The sequence below is a fragment of the Anguilla rostrata genome, chromosome 3, assembly GCF_018555375.3.
Source record: "Anguilla rostrata isolate EN2019 chromosome 3, ASM1855537v3, whole genome shotgun sequence".
NCBI lineage: Eukaryota > Metazoa > Chordata > Actinopteri > Anguilliformes > Anguillidae > Anguilla > Anguilla rostrata.
In genome coordinates this window covers 23,563,226-23,586,556 of record NC_057935.1, presented here as the reverse complement: position 1 = coordinate 23,586,556, position 23,331 = coordinate 23,563,226, and the positions used below count along the sequence as shown (strand labels likewise).

Genomic DNA, 23,331 nt, shown 5'->3' with positions numbered 1-23,331 from the left:
AGTCACCGGGCATCACTCTCTCCTCCCACAATAAGCCACTTGTGGGCATGTTTCCTTTTTTAAATAATGTTTTTTAAATGGATATTGATTGTGTATGAAGGAAATCCCTACACAACAATAATTAAGGAGTCTTTCTTAACAGAACTAAGTAGAATGGGAAAATAAAATTTGAAATTGGAGACAGTTTACACGTTGGATCTTTAATCTGATTGGTTTTCACACCGGATTGCCGATCCTTCTGGTCACTCCACCCAGTGTTGCCAACTATTTTCTATGGAAAGAAGCTAAGTCCTCCTCTAAAAGTCGCTAGAAGTCGCTAGATGATGTCATACGTTAATTTGCATATGCCTGACGTCCCCACATAATCATTTGTATATTTTTAAAAAATGTATGTTTAACCATGCACGGCGATAGGCATAGTGTAGGTTTTGTGTCCGCCTGCCCTCCAATGACGTTGGCCAAGCTGCATAGTATCTGTTAGATCTTTAGAACCTACTTCCGTGTGATTACAGCGGCTGATTCTACATAGGTCAATCACTTTTATAAATGTGGGCAACACTAGAGCACTAGGAAAGGCAGACAATGACGTCATTCACAAATCAGTGAAAGGTGATTTTTGCTGTTGCTTGACAATGGAGAATGGAGGTTGCCAAAATTGCGAGGAGTCACCAAATTTGTCGCTAGTCGCTAGATAAGATGTTTAGTCGCTAGGGATGGTCAAAAGTCGCTAAATCTAGCGACGAAATCGCTAAATTGGCAACACTGACTCCACCAGCTTGACTCGGATCTCCAGCTATCCCAGCATGCCTTGTAGATGCAAAACATCGGCTCCCATTGAAATTACTGGAAGCAATTATGAAGTCACTTCTCGTTGGAAGATTTGTGGCTTCACTCCTGGGGAGAAAAAGTTATTTAAAAATCTTATTGCTCTCATTAACCATGAGGTAAAGTAATGTCTTGTAATATGTAATACTGATCTAAGCAAACAGTATAATGATGAGTTGTTTTAAGGAAACCCCCCAACTTAATTGAGTGTTTGATAGATTTTAAACCAGTAAACCTGTTCAACTGCTAATATTTTTGCCTTTTTAAAACCCGTTTCTGCAAGGAGTAGAGTGGTTTATTTTAATGTTGATTCTGTGTCCAAAACGCAGATGCCTTTGCTCGTGCTTCTTTTGGAAAACTGAGTTTCAGCATTGCTGGCCCCCCATGGACTTAGAGAAACTTGAACTTGGAAATGAAAAAGAAAATACAATCCCTTCTCACTTGTAACCCCAAAACTTTGATGTTATTGTGGCCTTTTCTGGAATTGCTGACAGCTGCTAAAAGTGTGTTTCACTAAAAGGCGTGGTAATATCTTTGACCGACCTGAACGTCCACTGTTAAAAAACAACAATGGAAACCAATAACGGCAAAATGAGGAGCACATGCTTTCCAGTAACCGCTAATGAACAAAACAATAAACTGGTCTTACACTAACAACTCCATAGAGTGGTAAGAACGTATGAATGAGCTCATACATTAACCAGCCATGAAAAACATACTGCTCAAAATGGAATCATTGACTACCTCAGAATCTGGGCTGTGCTGAAGTAATATACTGACAATTCAGAGAAGGACTGAGCTGATTCTATTAAGATTCAAACCCTCATTCTGACAGTGATATACAAAGGAAAGTATGCTTGACCAAAATTGGATGTTTTGGTCGAAGGTCTGGATTCAAATTCAACCTCAACTCTGGTTCACAATGGTTCCACTTGTTCTCACAGACACAGTTTTGCAAGTTCAGAAACTGACTGTTTAAATGTGTTTGTACTGCAAACTAATAATAACAATGGGTGGAGTAAATTGCATTTCAGTTCAGTCTTCAGAAAATTAATGTTATTGAATGGCATTAATATGGAGATATCTAAACCCTGATTTGTATTTATTTGTAGGTCAAAGTTAAAATCAACTGTTGATTGAATACGGACCATAATGTGGTAGATGGTTTGTCTGTCCGGCAATATCACAAAGTTTTATGATGCACCATTAAAATTTAATCTAACAGGTAAGTAAAACATCATCAGAGAATGCATGCACTCCAAAAAAAGAACAGCCATCTTGATTTTGAACACGTACATAAGTAATTGATTTACATTTAGTTTAATTGAGGAATTTGATGAGGTTCCCATAGATGGTTTAAATATGTAATCACACTATAAACCAATGAACCATGGTATTATCCCCTTTATTTTATATTACCCACCCAGGTTCAGAACATACAACCACTGTTTTTTCTTCACAGTACAAACAACTGGCTTATTGACATTCATATTCCCTTTGTCTATTTACACACAGTGACACCAGGGACCTTCATAACATTGACAGATTCTATGGCAGGAAATGTAAAAGTAGTGGTAAAAATGATGTTTAAAATTAATTTAAATGGAAATTTAATGGGTCCCATATTGTGCTCTGTGGTTGTGGAAAGTACTCTTGCAAAGTTGCAGAGATCTTGTGGGCAGCCCGTTAAATTTAAACCAGGTGGCAGTGTATTTTCTCTGATTTGTTATTTAGCCATTCACCACCTTTTTCAATGGCCCTACATTACTGCAAGCTGCCCAGGCTCATTTGATTGTTTGCCACCCCACTGATCTCACTGGCCAAGAATTTGATTAACTGCAATGGAGCAGTTTTAATTTCATGATCATATGCAGCTCCACTTTGGGTCTGAAAGCGTCTGGGTGTAAAGCAACACAGCAGGGATGAACATTTTAAAGACATGACCTGTTCTACAGTAAAACCACCCCTGGGACAGGCCCCTTTCTTGGACTGAATGCCTTGGATTGATTTGTTTAATCATAACATTTTATGAGCAGCTGTTTCTTTTGATCTGTATACTGCGATATATATATATATATATATATATACACACACATACACACTGACAGGTGACAAATTAAAGAAATAACCAACGTGAAATGTCTTACTAAGGTGTTGGGCCACTACGAGCTGCCAGACCAGCTTCAATGAGCTTAGACATAGAAGTCTCTGGAACTCTACTGGAGGGATGGAACACCATTCTTCCAAAAGGTATTCCCTCATTTGGTGAATCAATGATGGTGATGCAGAGTGTCGTCTAACACACTGGTCCAAAATCTCCCATGGGTGTTCAGTTGGGTTGAGGTCTGGTGACAGCAAAGGCCATAGCATATGATTCATATCATTTTCATAATCATCAAACCATTCAGTGACCCCGTGGATGCATGGTCATCCTGGAAAAAACCACTCCCATCAGGATATAAATGTTTCATAGGATAAAGGTGATCACTCAGATTAACTTAGCATTGATTTGCAGTGACTCAAGGGGACATTGACTAAGGGGACAAGTGGACCCAAAGCATGCTAGGAAAATGCCTCCCACAGCATAACAGAGCCACCGGACCCCCTCACTGTAGGGGTCAAGCATTCAGGCCTGTACCATTCTCTTGGTGTATACTGCACGTGCTGTTCTTGCTGACACAGTTTCATCATGTTCTGCATTGACATTTTCAGTCACCTGAGGAAGAGCTGCTCTTCTGTTTTTTTTCTATATTGCACTAATGCACAAGCATCACAGTCACGGAATGTGTGCTTTCGACCACAATTTCCCCTATTTACTGATGTCTTTCCCATAGATCTAAATGCAGATGACTGTTCCTATCGAAACACTGGCCAGTAGAGCAGCTCCTGCCATCCGTGCCCCAATAATGAACCCTCTTTCAAAGTTATTTAGATCTTTTCTTCTAGCCATTTTGATCCAAAATCGAGGTCAACTGGGCCAGAACAGCATTTTTATACATGCTACAGAGCATGATAGGATGTTAACTGCTTAATGAGAACCGTAGTGAGAACTGTAGTGGATGACTCAAGAATACTTTCAGTTGTGAAGAAAAACTCCTTTTCATCTGTTGAACAGATCAAGAACACTCTTCAGGATGCAGGCATACAGTAGATGTGTCAAAGAATACCATAAAGTGAAGACTACACCAGCATACAGCAACCTCAAAACGTTCACTGCGAGATGTAAACCATTGGTAAGCCTCAAGAACAGAACAGCCAGACTTTAGAATTTGCTAAAGAGTACATTAAAATGGGGGGACTATGCATCGAAAGGACTGTAATTCCTACTTGGGTGACCCGATGTAGGTGTAAATACACTCTAATTAAAGCGGACACCTCATATTCATTGTCCCAATGCTTTTGAATTTAACTATATTTATATTATTACAATTTATGAAAAGAATTGCATGTAGCACTGGGATTATCTGTTTGTTTTTAATATAACAAGGTGAATTGTGTCAGAATATAATATAGGATTATTGCTATTTAGAAAATGGTTTTCCATAATGAAATGGAATTGATTAAATTGAAATGGATAATTTGATGATAATAATGAAAATGATGATGCTGATTATTATTATTATTATAAAAGAAAAATTAAAAGGAGAAAAAGAGGGAGGAGGATGACCAAACTCAGTATGGTACCAGAAACAGGCTCCACTATAGCTCAGTGAATGCACAGACATTCCTGGAAGAAAGGCTTTCTCAGTTAAGATCAGTCATAAATCACATGCCACACCCCCACAGTGGAGCTCAGGCCCCTCCCCCTCCTCCTCTGGGGTCCCAGGAGCCACACACATTCATATCGACAGAACAGAGGCTCCACGCCTCCCATGGCCCATAACGCTCAGGGCGATTCCTCCCACGCCTCACAACTGTGTGTGTTTTCACCTCCTTTGGGTGTAACAGAGCTAGGTTCCATCTTGGGTCAGCTACAGGGCCACTGCTGCCACAAATATTATGGACTTGCCAGATATTTAATTCCAAGGCTCATTCTGTCCTCTCTGCTTCAAAACATACTGGTTGTTCCAGTACAGATTATCTAAACTCACTAGATACTCAACTCCTACATTCCTTCTGTCCTCTGTTTCTTAGCTGCGGGTGGTTCCAGTTGGAAACAATGCTATATTACAGAACAGAACATCAACTGGCATATTATTGTATTTGGTCACATGCTGCTTCATGAATTTTCAGACAAAAATATTTGATTGGAATGATTCAGGCTTCAATATTAAGGACACAGAATTGCCAGGGTATGTATCTAATGGGTTATAGTGTCTGTGCATTCACTAGATGGAGACCAGCTGCTCCCAGCGGGAATGAGCACGTAAACATGCTTCTCTGCTTTTGTCCAGATTCAAATTCGCATTAACCAAACACGCTACAAACGTGAACAGTCTGTCACAGACCACCTGAATCATGCTTTATTGCTACACGTGTATGCATCTGTGTTATGAAAATGCAGTTCTTGAAAGGTGTGTTGTAAGGGTGTTTTCAGTCACCACAATGATATGAACTGTAATTTCACCACTGTACCAGAGAACCCTCTTCTGAGCAGGAATGATACGCTATTGCATCACGATTGCATCAGGAGAGCTATTGTGGGCAATCCTTTTTCCCATACCCACTGTAACCGTTTACCTCAGGGGACTGAGATGGCAGACAGCATCAATCCCTCAATACTTCACTTTCAATCCTCACCATTTGGTCGCCTGTACAGTATGTGTGAGGCTAGGAAGGACCCGAGCTATAATGAGGTAATAACCCAGACCATATTGTTATTTTTTTACAATTTGTTTATTTATTTACTTATGTTTTAACATTATATGGGGCTTAATCGCATTGTTTATATTCATTGCTTTGTAGAAAAAGAGCCAAGTATTTTGGTTCTTTGTGTGTTTGGTCCCACATTTGGAACTGTGCTCTGGTGCCACCTATTGGGGAGGCCTTAGCCACAGAAAACTTGAATTTTTTGAGAAGTGACAGACATATCATCACATTGCTTTGTGGCTTAATGTTAATCACTAAGCTACTCAGGCTCACCTTGTACACATGCTTATCTTTGATATTGGGAGCCACTTCGTTGCAGAAGACAGTGATAAATTAAAAATTTGAAACACATGCTGAAACACATGACTTTTGGACACAGATGTGAGTTTAATCATGAAAAAAAAAATACAATCAAATGGAAGCTTTTGTAAAAACGAGAGGCATTCCAAGCATTCACTGTGAAATGTCACTGTCCTCACCTTAAAGCTGAAGAATATTTGAAAAAAAAAGACTTCATAACAAAACAGTGGAAAATAAAACTCACTCTTGAATAAGTGAGTCAGTATTTTGGATAGTTTTCCATAGGCCCATTTGAAACAGTGGCCTATTAAACAAGAATTAGCTCCTCCCTGAGTTAAAAATATGCTGTTTATTTCCTGATTTTCAGGGCTTCTTTTAGTTCTGTTTGACCAAAACAATGAGAGTCCATTCTTCTGGCTCTGCCCATAGAAGGCAAGTAACGACAAACAGATCATTTCAAGCCACCGCAGGAACATGTTTGTCTCCCTGCACTTAACTACTTTTACAATGCACAAATAGGGAATATAGGCACCAAATTACAGTCAGATTAGCTTTAATTATGTGTAAAAAATAACATTCAAGTCCAATAATTTGACAGGTCATGATAATGGCCTAAGAAACTTACATTACTACCTGCACTAGGAGCAGATACCAGTTCAAATGTAAAGAGAACAAAGATAACAGAGGCAAAAAAGAGAGCATTATGCGTTGTCTCCCCAGCTAACACAAAACGTTCCCACAATTTTGTTGGCATGTATTGACAATGTTATAACATTGACAGACCATTCCAGTCACATTGTGAGGACGTTTCTTGTGGCTGGGTGCAGGCCTTTTGGGTAATGCAAGTGGGGTTGCTGACAACTTGCAGCATGAAAGGACAGACCTGTGAACTACCGTTAAAAATAAGTTGACCAGCCACTAGACATTGCTGACCTGAAAGGGTAATGGACCCGTACATTGCATTAAAAATACGCACATCTCCAATCGGGGTTCCTAATTTTGGGTGCATAGGGTATTTTAGTGGTAAAGCATTATTCATCGATTGAAAGAAAACTTGTGTAGTCCTTAATTACACAGGTACCAGGTCAAATTTATAGAACAATTTTGCTTAATTCCTGTTAATAATTGATGGAAATAATATTGGAATTGAACAATAAAATAACAATGTAAATTCTAACTCGAATATAGAAATATATTGACTACCACTCATTTAGTATTCTGCCTGAAATAAAATAACTCTTTAAAAGAACCCACTTGTACTTTGGCAACATTGTCTTATGGAGTTTACCAGTTGTCCCACTTTTTTAGAGGTTAAAATGCAGAGGATTGGGGGAAAATGAGCTGAAATTAGCCTGAATTAATATATCTCAGTCTAACATGAGACATACTCTCAGACTCCTCATACCCCATGAGAATATCTTGCTTCCCCTTAACTAACGCACGGTATAAGCACTAAAGTGAATTCACTTAAACTGCTGAGGTGTGCAAGTTTTGGACTTAAGGTCATTTTGCACACACACACCTTGAGTTTGAATAGGCCCCTAACCTAGTTGTCCGGTCCTCCCTTCACAGGAAAAACATTAGCACATATGTTCTCTGTGATACCCCTGCCAAGATCTTCTACAGCTGCCACAATATCCCAGCATGCAAAGTTTGAAGGCCTGGTGATGTCACAATAAAAACATTCCAATTTGGTTTTCCTGAAATAAGAAAAAGATTTGTTTAGTCGCAGCAAAATGTTTTGGCAATTGGTCTACAGGGGATATATCATTAATGACCAGTTTACTGTGATGTAATGTAAACATTAAAGTAAAAAAAAAATTGTTCCAGTAAATGTTGATGAACTGTTGCCAGACCACATGAAAATAATACTTGTTTAAAAAATAAATAATAAATATTTACCAGGTTTAACTCCTTTGGCCTCATTCAAAAGAAAGTAGTCTTGTTATTGTGCTTTTATTGGCATATATTCAGTGATGGCATTTTCTTGTGGCAGTTTATGTTATAGAAGAATGTGGTTACAAGATTTATTGTAGGAATAGATTGTGTGCGTGTACTTTGCATCTGGATGGGTTATGTTCAGTGTCTCACATACAATAAATCTATCTACAATTTTGACATGTGTTGGTAAAATTACTATTTTTCATGCATGCTTATTTCTACTCCTTGCACTGTGGGAGATAATTATGTAAGATTGCATAATTTCAAACAATGGATAGATTAGTAACTCCAAAAAAAGCAAATAAAAAGAATCAAAATAATTTATCCAAAACACAAGAGGGTGTTACATAATTTCCAGTCTGCTTCCTTCATTTACTGAAGAAGAACCTCCAGGTTATTCTCTGTCTGTCTTTGGCGCAATGATCACCAGTTATGCAACACTACAGAGAAGCACATACTGTGCATCAGCATGAAAAGGCTGACAGAATCAACAAGGTCATTTACCCTTGCACTAAACATGCAAAAAAAGATCTCTGCAAAACAAGTGCAATTGCATTTGCACTAGTTGAAAAATCATCCCATACTCTTAAAGGGTTTTAAGAGGAACAGGAAGAGAGAAGGGATCTGAAGAGAGCAGGAAGAGAGAAGGGATCTGATTTGTTAAACCATGCCGCTGTTTTTCCAAAGCAATGCAATATTGAATATTTGGTGTGTGAAATTACTCGGTAGCCCTCTAGAGGGCTCTAGTCTCCAGTTTTGTGTGGCCACATTGCATGTCAGCTGTACATTGCTCAATCACTGCCCACTGACCAAGTCCTCCCACTCTGCCCAGCGATGTTGGAAGAGCCTGCCATTGCAGTCACACTTATTGCCTAGATGTGACATTGTGTCACTGTTTATATTACATATGCCACAGTCTCTGCTCCAATCTGTTTTCTGAAGATCTAGAATTAGGATTCGGTTTTTGGGCTGTGTCTGCTGACGATCCCCCATGTGATTCTATAAGTGGGAATGTGGGAGCCCCACCTGCCTTCTGGGTCTGCCCGAAGCTAATGCGTTCCTGGAGGCTTGCGGGCAGAGGGCTGGCTGCAGCTGTCTTGTCCAGATGATCTGCCGGACCTTTCCGCGGTGCGAACTGTAAGGTAAATCTGGATTGTTTTGAACGATAGAGCCTAAAGTTCTGAGGGCACGACGCAACCTGTCAAAGTTTGAAAACTGTGACTGTGAAGTTCTACACCCCAGTGTCAACACGCTCGGCATTCGTATGGTGCTCAGATGTAAGTCTTATCTGAGCTTGTTCCGAAAGAGTTGGGGTTTGAATCTAACTACATTAAATGAGCTTGATTCTAATGAGTCAGAGTTTGGCTTTTAATGAGTTAGTTAAGCTTCATTATATAATGAATTTGGATTTGAATGTAACTTTGTTGGATGAGACTGATTCTAATGATTGGATTTGAGTTTAACCGAGTGAGTTCTTTGGGATCTGCTGAAGGCCAGATGTGAGAAACAGTTGTGACGCTGAAGAAAAGTATTTTGAGTGATGTCTGTGTGTTCGGGAAGGATATGGAAATGATCTTTTTTTTCATCCAGGAATATATGAATGGTGACATTAGGTCTGGTGACTGCCTCTATCAGCGTGGCAAACTTCAGCTCAAGAGAGTCACAAGGTCTGCTGAATCTTGTTGCTAACTAGAACTTAACTGATATATGAAAGTAGTACGCAGTCATATCACCCCGTGTAGGTTTTGTGAGTTGGTGCAGATACTGTGGGTCTCCAGGACCAGCACTGTTCACCCTTGCTCCGCATTGTAAACACAAAGAAATTAAATCATTGTAAATATATTTTAGAATGGGACCCCTACTCGGATTCACTATTTGATTTTTACATCACCACAGTAATGCATAACAAGTCAGTGGCATTAAAAAAAGTTTTAATAAGTGGAAATGCATTCCATTTGCCCACATGTTTATGAGAGGACAAAGTCTGGTGCTTTTGTTTACTAAGCACAAAATGTATTTTATATATATTATTGCAGCTGTGCAATACGTTGCATGGTCAGTCTGTTTTCTTCAGGTTACTGTTAAACATTTCCTATTTACTTCATGTTGGTTCCTGCACCGTTCTCCAATCACCTGCTCCACCGGCACAGAGATCTATTAATCAAACAACTCTTTTAATGGACAGTAAGTTAGCTGTCACTTGAAAACACTCTTGACACCGTACCTTGGTACAAGTAGGAGGGGTGAAGGGCAGGGAGATTTGCTGAATCTAATTTTAGAGGCTACAATCTGACACGAGTCACTGGAATGGTGAAATAATTCCAGAATCTTTTTATAGAACGTTTCCCGCTGTATTTATCACCATCCTTACTTTCTCATGAAGGCATGCTGCTGTCAACTCAGACAGGTTGCATCCGTTACACTGTAATAAAAGCTATTGAGTTATAGCCGTATTTTAAATAGATAAAATGTATTGCATTTTTATATCAGCTCTTTTGTTTAAAAATAGAGATGCAAATACTTAAGGAATTTAGTAACTACAATCAGGAAAGATCCACACTCAATTTTTCTAGTTACGATTATGCATTAAGCATTGCATCATGTTCATGGCAGACTTATGTACCCAACTCTTATAAAGCTAGCATCACCTGTGGTGATGCTATTGGTACAGTAGGTTCTCTTGAATTAGCTTATACACATGTGATGATAAAATAAAACCAGAAGTGTTTAAACCACTGACCACCTGAAAAGGCTTTTTGTCTTTTTTTCTGTTGAATGTACTGCTGTATTGCAGTATGGAAGGGGTTGGACATATAATGTACAGTAAACGCAAAACAATATATGAGTATTAAGTAACTAATCAGGAGTGGGGCCACCCTCTACCTTCAGAACAGCTGTAGGACTGCTTGGAATGCTGAATTACAGATCCATCACCCTGTTTGGAAACCGACAGCAGTTGGCAACTGACATCATAAGTTGGAGGCAACCTTTGGCATTCTCCAAACCTAAAGAATTCCAGATGTAGGGAAAATGGTAAACACAACTCACTAGACCATGTTATAATAGCTGAGGGGTCCAGATTGTGTGCTCCTTATGCCAGGTCATGTGCTTTTGTACACTGGCCTTAAATACACCTGGTTTCCAATTTTTTCTCACCACAGATACCAGCATTTAGGAAGCTCACAATGTAGATTTTTTGTTGAGACTGGATCAGAGAAGTGATTAGTTTCTATGGTAATGTTTGTGGTGGCAGTTTTGGGTGTTCAACAACTAAGAGTCCATCTGTCCTTGTTTCAGCTTGTGATCACTGTTCCTCTTTGCTGATACATTTTATTCATGTTTGGCATGTGATATTATAATTTTTGGCAGATACACCTACAATTCGGGCTCTGACTATTTGAACTTTTTTAAACTCTGTTAGGTGCCTCATGTTGCTGTGAACTCACATATGAAAGTAATGATTGTCAGTCCTTTTTCAAAGCTAACACATACTGCTTGGCATTCACCTTAACATGGCTCCCTTGTATAGCTGCATTCGTAATTGTGATTTAGTTACTTCAAGGTTAAAATAAAAATTTTCTAGTGTTTTCATTATTTTGTCCGACCCCTGTAGCTTGACTTTGCATTGGGCATAACTGAAAAGGACTGGACTTGGCAGCCTAGTGCTTTAAAACTTTGCCACTCAACTTTTAAGTAAAACTCGATGTCTGGACACCTAAGTGTATTTTGAATAGATGTTCTCTGCAACATGTATTACATAGACCAGCAAAGAGCATCCCCATTCATGGAAATAATGAAAAAAAATATCTAATAAAATATTTAATAAACTTTTTTTTTTTTTAATTGTTTATGAAGCAATATAAAATAGGATAAACTAATGCATCTTGTACAGATTTTATGTACCAATGTGGTTTGCAATTTCACCACAGACAAACTGAGTAACTGACTTGCCAGTACACTAGCGGCTATAGCAAAACATTCTATAGACCCATCAGACAGTAGTGCCAAGTTCTTAACGTTGAGCATTCATCCTCCCTGCCATTTATCTCAAACATTCCAATCTGATGATTTTGTGAATTGGCGTAACAAGTTACAATACCGTGGCAATGAATGTTCCTCCGTACGGTCATATAACACCAGAAACTCCTGTTCCCACTCGTAACCTTCCCACTGCTTGAACTCAAGGAAACAGAGGCTGACATTTAATTGCAACTTCATTTTTGTTTATTGAAGCACTGCATGAACTTGAAATATGGACCACAGAGAGTGCTAGATTGAGTATGTGATTCCTGTTTTTTTTTTTTTTTTAATATATATATACCATGTGTCATAGAATATTACTGGTAACCAATAAGCTCATTTATAGTATGAATTCCCATTTGGACAAAATATACATGTGTGTTTTACTAAAACTTCACAAGTACTAATACAAATCCAATAATGGTATATGTTTTTTGTGTAGCATGTACGTTGTTTTATATAGAAGGCCAAATGCAGAAATACAAACAGGACAATGTCCTTTAAAGGGCAAAGAGAAGGACAGAGGGAAAAACACCAAATAATTGCACAGCAAAACCAAAATTGAGTAAAACACAGACTAAAATAGCAAACACTGAATAAAAGGCAAGGTTGTGAAGTTGAGGTTTTACAAAGACTTGAAAAAAGACACAGATTGTGGTAGTTGGTAAGTATAGCAAATTAAGGAATGGGTATCTGGTTAGTCTGTAGAGTCTGTGGTTGCAGTGAGGGGACTCATCTGTACTGAATGAAAGAGGGGACAGAGCACCACTGTGGTGTGCGTGTAGCATTGTGGTCCTGAAAGCACAACCTTTTGACCTTTTGTGCTAAGGGGAGGAGCCTAGTAAACAGTAGTGACTGTGCTGTCCCTTTCCAGTGCTTTCAGCTTTGAAACTATATCGCATGGATCTGTACATGCCTGCTATCCTTTTATTGTCATTTTCCCAGGCTGTGATTGATTAACTACACAAACAGACTCTCTGTCACACACATAACCACACAGCTCCTTCCTTTTAGGCATGAAGAGACCACAAGGCAGATGTGAGTAGAAGGTGAAATTTCACTAGTGTGTGTGTGTGTGTGTATGCCTGTGTGAACAACAGTCCACCGTCAAGACCCATAGGACGTGCTGCAATAACCTGCTTGGCACCTTGGTTCTGCACAAAATGTTTTCGAAAGACCCTGGAGACAAAGTCATATGCTTTGTCTTTTGGTTAAGCATATGCCAAGTGTAATAAGAGATATCCTGTTTTGGATATCAGCTGAACACTCTCACTGGCTTCAGCTTACAGTGCTTTAGTGTCGACAGTTGAATCACACAGAAATGGTAAATGGTAAATGGACTGCATTTATATAGCGCTTTTATCCAAAGCGCTTTACAATTGATGCCTCTCGAAACATACAGAGCGAGGCTTCTGCTTGCCACCATAACCTACTGAGTTGCGTCAGCGTCCAGTGCCAGTCAATAGCCTACCTGGTCAGCACACTGTGCGCTGTCAGGGGCAGGAGCATTCTGGATGAGCGCAGGCAACAAAAGCCTCTCTGTGTTACCGCTGGACTGAAAGACACCACGGCCGCTTTGGTGCCCTCCTGCCTACGACGCGCTCGGAGTTTCCAGAGCCGCGCGGAATGAAAGCGGCTAAACAGAAACGGCATTGTGCGTAAACTTTTTCCAAAAGTACCTATCCTTTTTAAAAACAGACAGATACATCCCAGTTGGTCTTCAGACCGCTTAAAGTTTCAATGCGTAATGGCAGTGGCAAATGGGTTAGATCCTAGTGATTGAAAAGGGGAAACGTTCTGGTCAATAGAATTTTGTTCCGCTGTTGTTCCTCTGCTTTAATGGACATAGATAGCACCAGACAACAGCAAGGCACTCATTAACTGCAGAAAAATATCCCCACATTATGGATATTTTACGTGAGTAGTTTTATTGTTTTGACATAATACAAGTGTCTTGGATGGCAAAAAAAAAATACAATTCTTTAAATGATTTTTTATTATTTTTATTGAATGTTCCTTGTTGAACTGGGATTGACTGGCAACCTGTCCAGGTGTATTCCTGCCTTTTGCCCAATGCATGCTGGGATAGCCACGACCCTGACCAGGAATAAGCAAGAATAAATAATGGATGGATGGATGAATGTTCCTTGTAGTGTTGGTTTCAGCATAGTTGAATGGTACACTTTTTGTATTTAAATGGTAAAAAAGAATGTGGTTTGGAAAATGACTACAACAGCAGCGTATTATTATTATTATTATTATTATTATTATTATTATTATTATTATTATTAATGGTAAAAATAATGCGAATAATAGTACTGTGCACATTGTATATAAATTGCACCATTGGTATTACATTCCTGATCATGGAATGCTTTTAATTTTTGACTCTTGAAGGTAGATTTCTGAAGTTAACAGAAATTTCTGCTAACCCTTTTGATGGGCATGCACCTGAAGGTTATATTACCAGTATTCACAAAAAGAAAGCCCACAGTTTCTGTAGAATCTAGGATTTAAATTGAAAAGCGTCAAGCACGTTTAAAATTCACAGTAACATTGTGTAATTGCTTTTATTATTCATCTGCATGCATGTATAAGACCATCATTTTCATCATTTGCATAATACTATTTAGCTGAACTTCATCTAACCTTCACGAACAGTTTGATAATTAACTTCCAAATGTACGTGAGAACATCTGAGCATCGACTGGCCTTGTTTTTTGCTTCTCTGGAATTATGATTCAAATGGAAAAAGAGAAAAGTCAGCGTGCAGTTGAGCTATGCTCACAGCTGTTGGTATGATTGGGTTTCATCATAAAAGAAATGACCAGCTCCAGTGTGAAACGGCAGTCACACAGGGCTGTTATGAACCGCAGATAGCTCAACACAGGGGTGTCAGGTTCCTTTATGTGTGAAACACCGTGCCTGACGCTGGCTTCGCCCCCTTCTCCAGGCGCCGGAAAGGCTCTCCCGGTCCAGAGAGCAGGGACAGCGGTTTCAGTGAGGGCATAAAGAAGATCCTCTTCCGGCAGTCTGGGCACAGGAGAGCGGATTCTCTGGGAAAACCTGGACCTGAGGGAGTCTGCAAACCCTGAGAGTTTCTGCAGATTAAAGGGAGCAGCAACGGTAGGGGCTTCTGCTGAAAGAAAACTTTTTCATCGCATCCTCACTGAGGGTTACCACCACACTGACCAGATTATAGTGACACACTTCTGCTTTTTGTATTTAAATGTTAAAAAAGAATCTGGTTTGGACAATAACTACAACAACAGCTGATTATTATTATTATTATTATTATTATTATGATTGTTGTTGTTATTATTATTACTATTATTATTATTATTATTATTGTTGTTGTTGTTGTTGTTGTTGTTGTTGTTGTTAATGATGATGATGATGATGATAATAATAATAATAATAATAATAATAATATAATACTATTGTTGTATTTATTGTATTTAACAGCAAATGTATAATATCAATAATAAATACAAATAAAAAACGTGATAGTATTCCATATCCCAATATATTAGTTCTATTCTATTCCTTCCTTCTATTATTTAATATGGAATATCATTTATTAGAAGTATTTGCAATGCATTAATACTGCCCTCTGGTGGTTGTTTAATTACTTTATTTTGCTTATACATAAAAAGAACAGTTTGGATTTGAACTTGTAATAAGCTTTCAGCTGTTGAACATAGTTCATTCCATATTCCAGTCCACAGTTTGAACCCTTTGACACAGGAGCAAATGGATCTGTGATTGTGTAAATGCCCTGAAATTGCCTGTACACACATGGTGTGAGATTCCTGAGCATTCCTCACTGGTCCGCCAATGAGCAGCCTTCATTTTGACATTTGTCTAGTCAGACCTTTGCTGGGCTTTAGACTCTGTAGATGTGAGGAAAGTGTTTCCCCTCTTACATTAAATCATTAAAAATAGACTGTCTCCCAGGCTGTAGCAGCGACGGTGAATTGGCTGAGCCAGAGGACCTGCTCCACTACCGCCCCCCACAAGCAGTAGAGCCCAGAGTCGCTAAGCAGTTCAGCCAGAACCACCCCAGCATGGACAGTCCAACCGACCACTGCCCAGAGCACCCGCACAAACAACAGACTGGCCAGAACAGGGGCCGTCGGATCACACAAGACAACATGGGCTACAGCAGGTAAAAGCAGTGGACCTGCTGGCTATTTTTATTTTTATTTATTTATTTTGCATTATTATATTATTTTAACATTTCATTCTGTCTCACAGAGCAGTTTTTTTCCTGAAAAGTAGCTTTTCCTCTACTTTTTCTCTTCTACTCAAACAAAAAAACTGCTGTTTAGAACATTTACGGACAAATGCATCCTATTATAGTTGTGAATAAGTTATCAGTGCTTCCTGTTTGTTCAGTAAAATATCTGGTAAGGAATTGCTGAACTCTTAAACCGAGATTATGCAGCACATCCGTATGAGTTGACATAATAATGAACTCTGCATACGAAAAAAGCTACAATTAATTGGAGTGAGACAATAATATTTGTTCTATATAGCAAACAAATATTTATTTTTTTCTGCTACGCTGTTTGGAGGTGCTGTGAGTCAAGCCACTTCACCCCTGATGTTTACTGGTTTTCTGTGGTGCTGTCATGGCTGGTGTTGGTTTGCTGGGCCCTAGTGGAGGCTGGGCCACCACAGACCCCGCCCACTGGGGTGGGTTCAGCCCCTGGATGCACGAGTACGAGAGCCAGAGCGACTCGGACGTGGACCGCCCGGAGCCCGACGTGGTGCTGGACGACCTGGCCAGCCGCAGGTTCCGCAGCCCCTCCCCCGCAACCCCAGCCAATTACGCCATTCCCATGAGTCCCGTGGGCACCAGGGCAGGGGGCGGGTTGTCCCTACAACAGGCGGCCGCCCGTCAGGCCCCCTCGCGGCAAAACCTGGCCTACCTCAGGTCAGACGCTTGCAGGAGGAGCGTTTGCTTGTGTTCGCTTTAACGTAACAGAGAGAGCTCACCCAGCCTCTCTAAGGCCTAACTCCTGAAACTGCTCCTGTGGCTCCTTTGGTTCGAGAAGGTTGCAGTGCCTACAGGTCTTAGTGCTTTCCTTTCAACGAGCCGCTAATTTATGTCTTGGGAACTTAAGATACAATGGATGACATGTATGGACTCTTCAGCCAATTGATGACATAAATACAATGCTTTATTGTTGAAACAGCGATAACCAGCAGACACTGCACCTTTCTAGAACTGGCAATGAAATGGATTTTGATTTTTCAAATTTCAGCTGATGCTCTTGCTTGTTCAATCAGTGGTTGTTCTATGTTTCACTAACCCTGAGTGCCTCCTAACCCACGTCCACAGGCCCTGTGAAGATCGGGCCGTCTTGCAGTGTTTATCAGGCGTGTGTGCATGTGTGAATGTGCGTGTGTGTGTGTGTGTGTGTGTTTGTGTCTTTGCGCGAGAGAGAAAGACTGTCAGAAGTTTGGATGGACAGTCAAACAGAGAAGAAAGAAAGAGAGTATGTGTGTGTGTGTAGACCTGGATAGTCTAACATGACAGAATGTTCTTAAGGCTTAGTTGGTCATGTTTCTTTCTCCAGATTTTTATCATCTTATCACTACAGAACTCCTGAAGGTGACAGGGGGGATTTTTTTCTTTCCCTCACAGAAGAGCAAAAGCACTGCATTCCCTTGCAAAAATGCAAAAAAATGTTTTTTAAGCATTGCCTGCTGCTTGCTTAGAATGCATTTCTGGGTTGGACACTTTCAAGTGTGTATTTCTGAGACATTTTCTCCCAAATTCACTAGAGCTTGAGTGCACACTTCTACTTTTTTCCATGATATGACAGATTTTATAGCCAGATGCATGGCATTATCATCCATGTATCTGGCTCTATATGGTTCCTGTGTCACTATCGTCAAAGCTGAGAAATTTGAGCCATAGAGCATGTTCAACTTTGAAAATTCATCCATCCATTATCTATACCCGCTTATCCTGAGCAGGGTCGCGGGGGGTGCTGGAGCCTATCCCAGTGTGCATTGGGTGAGAGGAATACACCCTGGACGGGCCACCGATCTATTTGAGGGCACACACACCATTCACTCACACACTCATACCTATGGGCAATTTAGAGTCTCCTAGTACCCGGAGGAAACCCACGCGGAGATTCGAACCCACAACCTTCTTGCTGTGAGGCACAGTGCTACCCACTGCACCATTGTATTGTCTGCAAAACATTATTAATAAATGAGATATGGGATGAGGTTGATCAAATAATTAAATACGCACTTTTAGGAACGCCAATATAAGACAATACAAAAATATTTTTAAAATAACAGATTGTTGCTCAATGAAAAAATTCAAATTCAAACATTAGTGATACATCACTATTAAGTGCAGTTTCTGATATGGAAAAACACATAGCCTAATAGTGGCTAGTGGTAAACAAGTATCTTTTAATACAAAACATGCATTGGCATAATGTTTTACTCAGTATATTTCACAAAACATTTTACAAACTGACTAGCTTTAAATGCGGATTTTGTTGGCAAGCTAGCTGGCATATCCTACCATAGTAATGTTAGGTGTGCAACATTGTGGGAGCCTATATGTTTGATAGTTGAAAAAAAGAAAAGCTGGTTTGCTTGCTAAGTATTCTATAATATAATAGCTATTGTGGTAGGTAACTCTCATACTGGTATTCTTTGCATGAAATCGCAAATTAAGCTTCTACCTGGTACTGACCAAATTTCCAGCTTCCATCTGATTGACAAGCTTCTGTTGTTTACATGCTCACAGTCAAAACTGAAGTGTAAAACTTAATTAACTTGCCCCTGCCAGTCAACATTAATGCTGTTTTTTTTTCAGTTGTTCACCCAAACATCAGATATGTTTTTCATCATCATATTAGTAGTGTAAATGAAAAATTTACATATGTATAAAACAACTCCATGACACATACTGACAAAACTGTAAGTCCATTCTGCTTGGAACCTCTGATGGCAGTGCATTGGTTTTCATGGTAACCATGTTCATCATGTGACCTGTGCTTCTGAGGAACTCAGTAAAAATAGCTTCTGGTTACCGCCCTATAACTTAGGGGCTTTGTATATCAGAGTTATTAAAGATGACGGTAAAGTAAAACAAATGTGAGGAAAATCTCATAAATAGGACCGAACTTACACAATACTGGGAACTATTTAAAGAACATATACCAAAAAATATTGCTTACAATCACAGGTTTGTAACTACAGGTTATTCCTCCCCTGTACTTTTCCACAAGGAAGTAAATGTAAGTATAAAATATAGCGTATATGTTTTTGTGAGTTTGTGTGATTGATCTGGACCGTGGTTGGTTGTATCCCACAGTAGCTCCTCACCGTCGCCCACACCTGGCAGACTGAGGCCCTCTTTGGAGGATGTCCCACTGACAGAGGAGTTGTACAAGGATTCGGAGGATGAGGAGGGTGAAGGGGAGGAGGGGTATGCTGACCCCATTCAGGATGACCTCTATACCCGTAGGGTGGGCCTTAGCCACCAGCCCTCCAAAAACGTGGCCTATGACAAGTTCCTGCCCAAGTATTGGACGCCAGAGGAGGATGCTCATGTTCGCAAGATCAAACTGGGGTCCCAGCGTCGTCCATGGTACAGGAAGATGCAAGGGCTCAGGTTTGTTTGTACAGAGCACAGTTACCATGTAACATAAAATTCTAATATTCTTATTAGCATGGCTGTCTTACTAGCAGGAAAACAATGGTGCCTAAACTAAACATAGAGACTGCTGCATAAAGAACAATACAGAGCAAAAAACTATGACTACCAAATAAGAGGGGTAGCAACAATAAGGATAACCATAAGTTGTAATGACATAATGTGAATTACAGAAAATCGATTTGCTATTGCTTCAATCAACATCTAAAAATGTTATTGCTGTGCCTGGTTGTAATTTGTGGGGTTTTATTTAATCTTGCTATTTCTGTGAATACAGCATGCAATTTTGTTTTCTTGTCATGCTATGAACATTCATTTGCTGCAATGGGGACCCTACTTGCTACTAATCTGTTCTGTCTATCCATCTGAAATTTCTTTCTCTCTCTCTCTGATTTTACTGTCATATTCTCTCTCTCTCTCTCCTGGTGGCTGCAGCCCAAAGAAATCCGGTTCATCGTCAGATGACTCTGACTGTGACGTCAGTCCTTGGCTTGGAAGGCCTTCACCTGCACGTCCTTAAACTGGCAGGCCTCCTAATTACCTTAAAGCACTTAGAGGCTCTGCCCACCCTTTCCTCCTCACAGCTGTTTGGTTGATTCTGCAGTTTGATTCCATATGGACAGAAGCAACTTTCCAAAGGATAATCATGCTATATCCAATCTTGGCATACTAATGTGGTCTAATAATTAATCATGGATTTTAACTAATATTCTCCATGTGTTTTCAATTCTGTGTCTATAATTACAATATTCTGATCTGGTTCCTTACCATCATAATTTATACACAGCTATGTCATAAAGGGATACTGCTCCTGACTTATTTTTACATGCCTACATATTGTATGTACATTTGTTCAGAAGATAGGTCATTTATTTTCTTTAAGAAAATTTGCTTTGCACATTTAGTTAGAGTAGCAATACAATCGCATACTGTAAAACATGTTTTGTATGACTACAGTATCAATAGCAATACAGTTCCAAATATTTACTAATGTACAATTTCAAGTGAGTATTTGAGAGGTAATATAACATCTAACAAACATGAAAGTTTCATTTAAAAAAAATGTTTTGAAGGTACATTTTAATCCTGGAGTCTAGAGGTGGCATCATCATGTGTGAAAGTGAGAATCTCAGCTTTTGGCTCTGTTGTGGATCTGGTATTATTTCTTTTGCATTTACAGTCTTGCAAATGCGTCTTTGCTCTTCTGTCTTTTTTCCAACCTCCTGCTCACACACACCCACACACCATTTCACAGCCTTCACGGAGACCTCTGTGGCTTACATCACACCTGTGAGGGCATGACCGAGTGTTGCACCTCACCTGCAGTGAAACTGCCATTACACTGTTACACTGTTAAAGTGTAATGAAGCCTCCTTTCCAGGACCAGGTACCGCCACATCTTTGACAACCGTTCCGGAACTTTCCTTTCTGACAGTGATGACATTCACCAGATGGGCCCGTTGCTTCAACAGTACTGCGATTCAGTTTTGCAGCCCAGATAGGCAGAGGTATGAAGATATGAGATATCAAGTGGACATATTTTGTACAAAGCAATATGAACTTTATATTGTGTATATATACATATATTCATTTATGTTTATTTGTTTGTTTTGTTTTTTTCTTGCTTGAATTGAAATTGGACAAATTCAATTCTGGTGCACATCAGATATGAAATAAACAAGAGGTAACTGGAAAGTCTTTGGTGACAATAATGATGATGGGTGCATTTTGGGAGACTGGCTTTGAGACTAACACCTACGTTCGAGTTTGACGGTTTGATTATCACTCCTCCACAAGCAGTGGGGAGTTCACACGGACGTATAAATGCAGGAATGCAATGAACAAAGTGGTGAGCGAAGGTTTATTCCAGGTTGTCATTATTTATATACCGCTTTATATTGTTCCTCATTTTTTCTCTGTGGAAGGATTGGGAGTTGTATCAGGTCTGACAGAATCAAATAAATATATTTGAGCAGAATGTGCCAGTGTACTTCATGTTATGTTGTGCTTTGGGAGTAGTCTGTATGAAATATATCATTTGTTTGTAGTTCTTTATTGCAACATATAAGGCCACACAAGCCAATCCAGACTCTGTTACACTACAAGAAGCAGGGGCCATTCAGAAGTAAAACTATTTTTGGATGCATTGTCCTGATCTTATAAAAAATCTTGAACAGGATGTAAGTAGTTCTGTGACTTTTTATTTTGATGATAAATCCAATTTTTTTGCAGATAACCACATGTAGACAAAAACATAATCCAATAGCTCAATATCCTTTATGTATAGAAATCTGTTCCAGATTTACTTTTTTTCTCCCCACTGTCATTTTGGCAGAAGAAATGATTTATAGCAGAGCCATAATATGTGCTTATACCATTCCCTGACTACACAGCAGGCCTTTGGAATGTAATTTATGCCAAAATGCCTCTCTTTTATTAATAAAAGTGAAATCTACCAATAATAACTTTTAGCCAGTGGAGTGATGCTCAGCTCTATGTTAAATGCTCACAGTAATGAAACTCAATTAATCATGGCACACAATCCAGGACCAGAGAGGATATGCATATGCATTTTTTTTTTTTATTCACAGATGGCCTTATGAAGACAAAGGCAGAGTAACATGGGTAAATCCATTTTATTAGTGAGGTAACAGACCCTGAATCTCCATACCATCTCCAATCATCCATAGGCAGAGGACGTGTCAAGAGGACAATTAATTTATTTGGAATGTGTGCACTCTTGTACAGCTGTCAGCAGCAGATAATTTTCAGCATCAATGTCCAAATACTTGTGGTAGTGGCCCTAGAGATGTTTAAAAAATATGGAATTAATCTGGAAGAATATCATGCATGATGCCTGCCTGTCCTAAACTGACTGGTTATCATCATTGATCCCATTTTGCAGTAAGTGCTTTAAATCCTTGAGTGTTGGCACCGTCTAAGTGCTGTCTATGTTCAGATGTCTTACATTGAACTTATTAAAACAGCCACAGTCAAGTGACAAACCACAAGTAATAAACCACAGTCACAGTCACACACTAATTCACTCTCATTTTTCCCACAATCATGATCTACAGACCTTCTATGATCAACGTTCAAATGTTGAAATCAACTTTTTATAACTACGTATTTTGTAACAATGTGTATGTACAAGGTAGATTACGGTGTCATTTGTAATAACAGTGTAATTTTAAAAATATTTGGGAAATTTTAATTTGGGCCTCACTCACAATATGTACTTAGTAAACAAATTTGTACATGCTTAAAAGATTCCCTCATTTTAACAGATAGCCCTGTGAGTGATAAAGCCATCCTGACCTTTGGTCCTCTAGATCGGTGGTTCTCTGGGGCCCGTTAAAAATTATAGGCTACATTGTTCTGATAGAATTTTTTTTTTTTTAAATGATTAAATATAAATCATATACATTAATTAAAATCATATAAAATATTAATGACAAAATCATAGCCTATACAGGAGCGTGAGAAAAAGGCCTAATATGAAATAATTTGTTCAATACGTATGTGAGAGGGTCCTGGAAAACTTTTCTCCGACAAAAGGGGTCCTCGGTGAAAAAAGGCTTGAGAACCCGTCCTCCGCATCGCCCACAATGTGCCCCAGTGGTGACTGGGTGAGTTTGTTTTCCAGCACAGGAATGTTCGTCGTTAGCGTTAGCGCGGTCGCGCCTCGCTGCCTGTCCCATTGTGTTCCTGCGCTCGCCGGTTCGCTACTGAAAGCTGAC

At 39.4% G+C, this 23,331-nt stretch overlaps 1 protein-coding gene across 7 annotated transcripts; it reads left to right on the top strand.

Moving 5' to 3' along the window:
• Positions 1-8,695: 8,695 nt before the first annotated feature.
• On the top strand, positions 8,696-21,569 carry LOC135250522 (LIM domain only protein 7-like). Of its 7 annotated transcripts, XM_064326871.1 has the most exons (7): positions 8,696-9,017; positions 12,910-12,933; positions 14,849-15,021; positions 15,853-16,063; positions 16,559-16,834; positions 19,250-19,549; positions 20,027-21,569. In XM_064326871.1, the coding sequence occupies exons 4-7, from the start codon at positions 15,963-15,965 to the stop codon at positions 20,109-20,111; spliced, it is 762 nt and encodes a 253-aa protein (XP_064182941.1). In that variant the 5' UTR covers positions 8,696-9,017; positions 12,910-12,933; positions 14,849-15,021; positions 15,853-15,962; the 3' UTR covers positions 20,112-21,569. The 7 variants fall into 7 exon arrangements, with proteins under 7 accessions (XP_064182941.1, XP_064182944.1, XP_064182945.1 ...); XM_064326874.1 differs by lacking the exon at positions 12,910-12,933; XM_064326875.1 differs by lacking the exon at positions 8,696-9,017 and having other exon boundaries at positions 12,793-12,933; positions 19,253-19,549.
• Positions 21,570-23,331: the final 1,762 nt, after the last annotated feature.

Coding starts and splice junctions, on each gene's coding strand:
- LOC135250522 (XM_064326874.1), top strand. CDS start 15,963: ATGGACAGTCCAACCGACCACTGCCCAGAGCACCCGCACAAACAACAG. Junction 16,835..19,249: donor CAAAACCTGGCCTACCTCAG/GTCAGACGCTTG, acceptor TGTATCCCACAG/TAGCTCCTCACCGTCGCCCA. Junction 19,550..20,026: donor AGGAAGATGCAAGGGCTCAG/GTTTGTTTGTAC, acceptor TGGTGGCTGCAG/CCCAAAGAAATCCGGTTCAT.